Source organism: Merops nubicus, unplaced genomic scaffold (genome assembly GCF_000691845.1).
Source record: "Merops nubicus isolate BGI_N331 unplaced genomic scaffold, ASM69184v1 scaffold583, whole genome shotgun sequence".
NCBI classification, from domain to species: domain Eukaryota; kingdom Metazoa; phylum Chordata; class Aves; order Coraciiformes; family Meropidae; genus Merops; species Merops nubicus.
The window spans coordinates 1-9368 of record NW_008596671.1 but is presented as its reverse complement, the minus strand read 5'-3'; the positions used below and the strand labels follow the sequence as shown (position 1 = coordinate 9368).

Sequence of the window (9368 nt, the reverse complement as noted above, 5' to 3'; positions counted from 1 at the left end):
TTGTGACAGAACAGCAAGTCTCTGAGGTTACATGCCAGCCATTTCATGAGAAAGTTCATTTTTGGTCTTTCATAAAGCAGTGTGAATAAATAGCTGTGTTGACATTAGCCAGTCATAAAAACATGCAGTGAGAGTAGGTGCATGCAAAACATGGCCACAATCCAACTGATACACTGAGGAAAACAAAATTTAAAAAAAAAAGAAGAAATTGAGAAAGCACCAGTTAAAATGAACACTTAGATTCTGCCCGATCCAAACCAGCTGCTGATGGCTGTTGCAGAGCTTAAAGCTAGTAGCTAAATCATCATTCAGCACAGCAGATGGGAGACTCAAAACAGTCTTAACTCTGAAGCGAAATCATGCAAGGCCCATCAACTGTTTTGCTTACATCATAAGAGCTAGATAACTTATTTTTATTCAACTGTAAAACAAAATTGTGATAAACAGCAGTGATTTCATCACTCCAACCCAACGGTTGGCCCTGTGGAGCACATGAACTACACTGATTTTAGCCCTTGTTACCATGCTGAGTTCAGGTACAGTGGAATTTTAACTGTCCTAAGCCAGCTCTCTCCTGCTGGAGCTACTGAGGTCTGAGTGCCATCAGATCTCCCCCACACTGCAACGTTCATCACGTTCCTCAGATCTTCTGAAAGTGGAGATGCAGTATCCAATTCAGACAAAACACTATGTCACCACTAGCTGGTGAACAGCAACTGATAAAATGATAACATGAACAACAGTAACGTAAGTCCTGGAGGCAGCATGTGATAGAGCTTTTCAGTTTTCCAAGTTTTAAAGACACTAAGCAAGGTCACTTTCTGGTTTGTCCACTGTCATCTTTATCAAGGAGGAAACGTGACCACTAATGAGCAAAATCCATAGCTCTTAATTATGACTGTGTGACAGGTGCAATTTAGAATGCCAAAACTTAAAGGTTGTTCCACAGCAGTCCTTTGAAAGGAATTTCAGTCTGTTTTTAAAATGTTCCAGGAAAAGGAGCTGTATGTTTAATTTTCCCCCATCATAAAAAATAGGCAAGAGGAGTAGTTCAGTGTAGCATTATAGTATTAATAATTCCTTCAATAATGCAAAAAGTTGGTAATAACAAAAGTCTCCAAGTTCTTGAATGTTAAAATAAAAATAAAAAAAAGCAGCTATGGTTGTTTTGGAACAAGATGGATGCATCTGGAATACAAAACTTGGATGGAAACTGTGTTTGCTAAAGTTGGACAGAGCAGTCTCGAACTCAGAACTCCCAACTTGCTCTCCAGACAGGACCTACTGACCCTTCAGACACGTCCTACTGGCACCCAGTAAAGTGCTCAAACTGGATTCTCAACAGCGTGACAAACGAACACAAGCACCCGCTAAGTACAGGGGTAGGCTACTGAAACACCGTGTTATTCAACTGCCTGGAGGGGTAGCATTTAAATGGATTTTGAAGAATCTTGTTTGCTGATAAGGACTTCTAACAGCCTGAGTTTGGCTTTGATTTTCTTGTACTCCCTGTACTCATCAAGCATTGGAACCCGATCTTCCTTCTGCACGTTCCTGTAAAGAGAAGCAACACTGAGTTTCAAGAGAATCCTCTATGCTGCAGCCAAACACAAGCAGCTAGGTGTGGTTATCTTCAGGTAGATGAAAATCTTTTTGGCACCCTGCTCACCCATTATAGACACACCATCATATTTTAGTTCACTCTAGTCCAAACGGCCATCACCTAAAAAACTGAAGAAACCCCCCAGCAGCATGGATTCAGCACAACTCTTGTAGCACTGTTTATAAATCACTCCCTTAAGTCCTTCTGGAGGTTTTATTAACAGGATATGAAGATTTTAATTTGGGATCCTGTGTATCCATTACAGAAAAATAGATTTGTCAATCTACATTTTCACCATATGGAGACTGGGCCACAAACTGATAAAGGAGAATAATTGTCTAAGACTGACTACAATAAATTAATCTACTCATCTGACTTATTTTTAAATCAACCCTTCATTATTAACCTCATTATTTGCCATTAAAGTCAAAAGGAGTTACATCCCAAATTCAGTAAGTGCATGAGGAAGCCATGTCAGTGGAATTTGTGTGACCAGTCCAGGAGTTTATAGTTCAGGAGAAACAGAGCACAAAGTGCAGTCCAGAGAGGACCTCAGCCAGCCAGGAAAGGACTGACCTCCTCCCTAGGAGTGCTTTTAGTTTGGTTCTTGAGGTGCTACACCTCAAAAAAAAACTCCTGTTGCACACAATGGGCAGCAGTTCAACCAAATTTGTAACAACTAATATTCAAATAGGAAGCCCGAAAGAACTGGATAATACACAAAATAATAAAAAGTTATTTAAAAAATTGTAAATAATGGTAAAATAATTAAAATCTTAAAGTAAATATTCACTGTCAGGACTGACTTACTGGAACAAGGGACAAATAGGCAAACTTCCCTACCCTATGTTAAAAACAGAGGGATAATCTGAGAGGGTTTTTTGAATACAAGAAAATACTTTATATTTTATAATGGTTTGGTTGGTTTTGTGTCTTTTTTTGTTTGGTTGGTTTTTTTTATGGAAAACCCCCCAGTTCTGTTTTCATTACTATGCTTTACAGACTGTAATAGAAGAAGCAAAACTCACAACAGGCTTCCTCCACTATTAAAAATACACAGACAGATTCCATTTGGCAACATTCCTACAGCAAGGTGAAAAAACCTCCTGGCTACAAAACGAGGCTGCTGTCCAGCATCTGCTTTTGGGCTAAACCAACCTTCCATTCTGCTGATAAAACTCCTCTTCAAATTCTCGTAGCGTCTTACGTAGCTTCTTTTTTTCAGCTCTGGCTTTCCACAGTTGCTCCAATAATTCAGGCCTAAAAGAAAAAAAAATTGTGTTGGCCATACAATCAAACTTCAATTCTTCAAAGCATACTTAAAAGCAGCTGAGCTAGCTGCACTGGTCACAGATCTGTCTTGTTCCCGAGCAATCTGCTGTGTGTCTGATGAGGAAACAGTGATAAAAAGCTGGTTAATTAAAGGGCACACATTATCTGCTGCCTGCACAGCTCAGGTAAGGCTGGAGGAGGTCTGGGAGACGCTCAACAGTGTCTCTCTGTGTGCAGTGCATGAAGTCAGACACGCCAGAGGAGAGAAAGCTCAATCAGACCCAACGCTTCCTGGGAAGTGCTGAAGGTGTCGCTCCCACCCAGCAGCACCCTTGGGCTCCCGACTGTGGTGCAGCACCTGTCCCCCTCTCTGCACATACATGGAGGCAGCACGGGTGCTGGACAGCCTCAGGTCCCGGGTCAGCTTCTCCTGTCCCTCCTCAACATCAGACTCAGAGTTCTCCACGGGGCTTAGCACAGGCTGTGTCTGGGCAGCGGTTTTTAAGATATCGTTCAGGTCTGCAGGCAAACCATCGCTTTCCTCCTCCTCTTCCTGAGGATCAAAACAGAAATCCAAGCCAAATATGAAATACTTCAGTCCCCTAGTACAAGGGCTGGGAAGGATATTTTTAAAATGCACTGTACACACCTTTATTTCTTCAAAAAAATGGGCGGTTTCACCTTCAATAATGGGCTGCAGCATCTGCCCACGCCTCTTGGTTGATGGGGAGCCCTGCAAGAATTCAGATTTGTTTCATTATCTGTAATTAGACATTAAATGCTGTCTGCGGTCAGAATTTTGTTCAGGTCACCTAATACCTAAAGGTATCTCTTCTTCTAGAAGAATAAAAGACTGCAAACACATGACAGCACAGACAAAACAACCACATAACACAACAAGCTCAGATGCCCAAAGTATCCTTGATGTAAATAAAAATATCTGAAACTGTGATGATATTCTTATGATTTAAAATAAAAAACACTCCCTCTCCATGCTTTGTGGAAAAATCATAAAGCACAAAGGTATCTCTGAATTTCCTATTTACTCTCATTCCTCCCAAACCAAACCATAAGGAGATTATAAAAATAAAGTTACACAATGCCAGAGCTGGTTTGTATCTTCTGCCAGGCAGACACTGGGAATAAAACTGCCAGTTTCTTTTTCCAGACCACTCTGAAGCCCCGCAAGGGGAAGGGCTGTGTAAGAGTTACCTGCTGGCACCTTTGAGTCAAAATCCTTTGAACTCCAGCCTAAAGCAGGTGCCCCTGTGCTGTTAGCTGGACACTTGCCACCAGGCCCCGCTCACCCGTTACCCCTGGGCTGCAGAAGCAATTTGAAGAGGAGGAAGGTGGAACGTGAAAGCCACAACAACCTGTCAAAACACTCCAGTTCATGAAAGGTAAATGGCTTCCTCTTTGGATAGTTCCATACAGGCTTCAGTGGTTAGGATTCTGTGATACCCCAAGAGGTATCTCAGGGAAGCCAGTGTCAAATAAACCAAAAAGCAATTCTAGAAATACCTGGCACTGAACACAGCCTACCTAGAAGCCACCACCTATCAATCTGTGGTAGTCAGGGAGCTCCATGTATCTCTTACAGCTTTCAAAAGCACAGGCTTGCAGAAAATATTTTACAGATGTTGCCTCCAGCACAGATTAGGAATTATGTTACCAGGACCCCTTCTGAATTTAAAATGCTTTTGGAAAAAAAAAGAATGATGGCTACAATATGGTCCTGGTAATATAAAATGCACCTTGGCTGAGGAGCCAGATTTGAGGTGAGAGGTGATAAAACCCAACCAGTCAAGAGCACCACCAGTCACCTGTGATTCACAGTCAGGGAGGAATGCTGAGGTGTTTTACAGCAGCCTGTCTTTATGGAGGGCAAAGAGCAACACCAACACAGAAATCCTTCAGCTGAAACATGACTGCAATGCAAACCACATTCTTCTAGGAAAGCAGCTCCCCAAAAATGTATGTGCAAGAAAGGAACGACCTCGAGTCACTCCCTTTATCTCAGTGTGCTCCAGCTTACAGGGGACAGCTAAGAACGGTGAGTCAACCTGATCCTGCTGAGTAAGGCACTGCCCAGCTCTGTACATCTGTGGGAACTGTGAGATTATCTCAGGTCAGCTCTGCAATCCCCTCCTCCAAACAGGGTCAAACAGCTACTATCAAAACTGTCTTGTTTCCAGTCTGGGTCAGTGTGCAGGATTGTGGCTGCAGCTCAGGGAGAGCACAGCCAGCCAGCTGGCTGTCATTCCCCAACTGTTTTACAGGTGCCATCAACAAGGCTACATCCATCTCCTTGCACAGTATGAAAACTTCTCTTCCTCATCTCTTAAAAGACCACAGGGAGAGGAGAAAAACAGAACAGAATGGACTGAAAGTTAGAAGGAAATGAAGTGCAAACACAAGGAGAAAGCACAGATGTTGTACAGATGCTGCAGACACTGATAACATGTCTCACAGGGTGAAGCATGAGGGAGTGAAGTGGTTCTTGCTGCCAGCCTGGGAACAGAAGAGAGGGAAGCTTCACTGCAACTGGTGTTACTATTCTTGGGAGGGCTGAAAGTACACTATGCACTGTGGATCCATAGCTAGCACAGTGACCTGGGGGCGTCTCAGCCACGGCCAGTCAGAACAGCTTATTTACTTCCACTGAGAACCATCTACTTCCTACGAGCCACCAAGGTCACAGACAGCTTTGAACTGCTCTGCTCTCAGCAGCAAATCCAATGCCTCAAGCACGACAACATCATCTTGGATCTTCCACAAGAAAAATGTATTTGATGGGACAGTATTTGCAGCTCTTCTAACGGCAGCCTAGCAGTTCAAAAGTGGACAAAAAAAAAAAAGAAATAGCATTTGTTTTACTCACAAGAATAGGAGTAATGCTTGCTCTAGTTAACATTTGTTTTACAAGTCTGTATCTGTCATAAAGTGGCTTCACAATATGTCTTTCTTCTCTAGTAACCTAAAGGCAGAGAAACCACAGAATTAATGATCCCAGTCACTCAGTAATACAGCAAACACAAAGTGGAATGCTTCTCGTGCCAGGCCAGGTACCTTCCAATTAGGAACATGAAACTAGTTCAAATTGTGTGTGTGAAATGGGGTTTCTGCAGACAAAGAGGAATAAGTGGGTGCTTCTCCCACTTTAACTCCCTATGTATTTCAGGAAGAAGTTTTAAAGACTTCCTAGAAGTTAGGGGAGCTTCAGTAAAGCAAACCCTCTATCTTTAAAGACTCATGGAAAAGAGCCAAAGAAAGGGACTGAGAAGTGGGGGAGAAGACTGTGTGCCTAGCAATGATGATGATTCTACAGAAATGATAGGGGGGAAAAAAGGAAAAGATGAAACTGTAGAGATTTTATCCAATTTCTCATTTACTCTCAATTCTTCACTACTGTGGACTCAACACAGTAAATCTTAAAGGCAGTTCTGAACAGTTACCAGCTTTTTCTCCCTAAGGGGACTGTAGAACCATACCCAGTATCTCTGAGATCATTATTCTTCCTTGGCTTTTACACTGAAAGCCTTGGCCAGATTTATATGGTGTGCTAATGATAAAGCTACTGTGCCCAGTCCAGAAAGCTGATAAAATAGTAACTGCAAAGATCTTGTGACTGGACTAATGACACTGCCCAAGACAAATCCCCAGCACTTTAGGTACTAATTACTAGTCTCTTACTCTAACTTCCATCTCTGCAGTTAAGATACATGCCACAGACTTGGGGGAAGGAAAAAGAAATTAAAACAAAAAAGGAAAATAAAAAAACCCTTGACTTTTCACTTCTGTTTATGGAAATCCACAACACTTCAAGCCTTTTCCCAGGAAATTCAGGAGTGTAGTTTAAGATTTCTCTTTGCTTCACAGGCGTGTAAGGAACCCAACACCACCAGTTACTTTGCAAACCCCAATAACCTCCTGATCTGTGGAAAAAGGGTCTATTAGTACACACTTTGCTTTAGAAGTTAAGGCAACAGCTTCCTCTGATGGCAACATGGAAACCAATAGATAATTTTGTGTTTTGGAGAAGGAAAAAAAACCCACACCAGCATTCAATTCTGGTATTACTACTGGCAAGTGTTACTGCTGTCTCTGCACACATTAAAAGGTTGATGAAGGAAACCAAGAATTACCGGTCGTCCATGCTGACTTTCATAATACAGGAGGCTTTTCTGGAGAGATGTTTTCTCTTCTACCAAATGGTCCTTTGTCATTTTCTATCAGAAGAATAAGTCACACCTCATCAAACACAAGTCACTTTAACAGGGTTTCTACATTATCAGCTATGTAGATGCCTTTGCCCAATTTAGCTTAGTTAATACCACACATCCCACCTTCAGCCATTTAAAGCTGTCCAATATTGTCAGCACATACTTGTCAATATTTTAATAAAGTGCAAGCAAGGAAAATATGGTTCATCTTGATCACCTGCCCAGAAGCTTGGTCAAGGGCTGCTGAAGCCCTTGTTGATGAAGTAGTATCTGAGGTGTCTGTCAGTGCTCTATTTCCCTGTTATTCTCTTAGAAACAGCCCACCCATAATCTTGTGCTTACTTTTATATCTTCTGGCAAACATCTCTCCACTCGTTTTTCCTTTAATCTTTTCAAAATGAGTTCAAGGGTAGCCTCCTTGGTGGGCTTCTTCTCCTTCTGCACAGCCCGCGGCTCGTCGCCGTTTTCTTCATCCTCCTGGTCGAGAGAGGAGCCAAAGCTTTTTGGGAGAGTGTTACTTCGTGGGCGTGTTTGAGGTATGAATTCTCCATCCGAGCTCCTCTGCTTTGCATCTGAAATGAGAAAAATTGCTCAATCTGGAGGTTTCAAAGAAACAACTCTTCAGTGCATCAAACTGTACAGGAGCGTAACAGTTTGCACAGACAAAGTTTCTCTGCCCATCAGCTAGAACCAAAGCCACAGGAGCCAAAGCTTTTTGGGAGAGTGTTACTTCGTGGGCGTGTTTGAGGTATGAATTCTCCATCCGAGCTCCTCTGCTTTGCATCTGAAATGAGAAAAATTGCTCAATCTGGAGGTTTCAAAGAAACAACTCTTCAGTGCATCAAACTGTACAGGAGTGTAACAGTTTGCACAAAGTTTCTCTGCCAATCAGCTAGAAACAAAGCCACAAGAGTAATTGGGGTTTGATTTTTTAATAGTTCAGAATCTAGAAATGAAACACTTTTAGTGTCCTTGTGCAATTTTACTGAAGGACTTGGTGCTTTTAGTCATGTAGAAAACCAGAAACTGCAGCATCCCTTACCTTTTATTTGCTTTCTCAGTTTGGTAAGTTCAGTCATCCATTTTAAGACTTTTGGATTGGCTGCAATATCACTATAGGAAGGCTGAAAAGTAACACAAACCACATATGATGAAAACAAACACACTAAATCTTGTTCAGCAACACTTCTTTCAAGATTTGGTGATATTTATGACAGCAGATGTGACTAGGAACGTGGATGCCTGCCATTCAGTACCAGATTAAATCTCAGTGCCAATACCTGGCAAAATAAACCTGAAACAAGGCATCAGAAGTTGAAGCAGGGAGTGGCAGATGCTCCTGCTTCTCCACATACCTCATCTGATATGCCCTCAGTCTTGAGGCATAAATTTCACTGTCAGCCCTTCTCTGGGCTCAGGCATTAGGGCACATTTTCTAGTACTGCTGAATGCTCAGTTCACTTTTGGAGACAGCAGCCTATTACAAAATTATTCTCATTTTTGAGCCCACAGTTACTTAGTGATGAACTACAAGGACCTTAGCTCTACCACACAGTCCTTTACCCTGAATAAAAGAAGTGGTAACTTACTTTACTGTTTTTCTCTTTTTCAAACTGTTCCTCAAATTGCTTTATTTTTTTCTGTAATTTCTTGACAAGCTGATAAGGTGTCTTGTCTTCCCTTTTGTCATCTTTCGAGCTAAAGGATGCTCTTCGTGTTCTGTATTAAAAACATTTTCAGATGTCATTGAAATCACTAAATGAGTGCAAACAACTTGTATATGGCAGTAACAGATGACTAATTTCATTTTTTTTCCCCCCAGTTCATAATCCATTCTTTTCAAGTTTTCAGGCAGAGCTATTTACTTACTGAATCAACAAGCTTTCATTTGCCACCTTCAAAATGTAATGTATTATTTTTTCCCCTCTCTAATTCCAGTAACAGAAAAGCAGCATTTGAAATTGAAGTGCAATAAACTAAGGTTCCATTAATTACATTGTCATTAAAACAGTTCAGATCTTTCTGGTGCCTAAGTTACCTACCAAGTTACTAGATACTTGGTATCTCTTGAATTACTGGGTGCAGAATAAAGCCTAGGATAGAAGCTACCACTGAACAATTCTTGGTAACTTGTTCCACATAACTCTTAGACAAATTACTAGATACTTATCTAAAAACATCCATACCATCTACTGGCCTTACTAATATTTCTAGAGTATGTGATTCTGGTTTTAAATCATCTTCTGCACTTGTTCAGCTCTTTGAAATTT

General features: G+C 41.5%; 1 protein-coding gene across 1 annotated transcript; it reads right to left on the bottom strand.

The window, feature by feature from the left end:
* Window positions 1–1039: 1039 nt before the first annotated feature.
* LOC103769243 (protein FAM13B-like) lies at window positions 1040–8817 on the bottom strand (the record flags this gene model as incomplete). The annotated part of the gene is made up of 9 exons (XM_008936421.1): window positions 1040–1554; window positions 2762–2863; window positions 3256–3428; window positions 3525–3608; window positions 5757–5852; window positions 7021–7104; window positions 7441–7670; window positions 8141–8222; window positions 8688–8817. Coding segments are annotated over 9 exons (1105 nt in total), but the record flags the coding sequence as incomplete, so codon positions are not given.
* Between the last annotated feature and the right edge of the window lie 551 nt (window positions 8818–9368).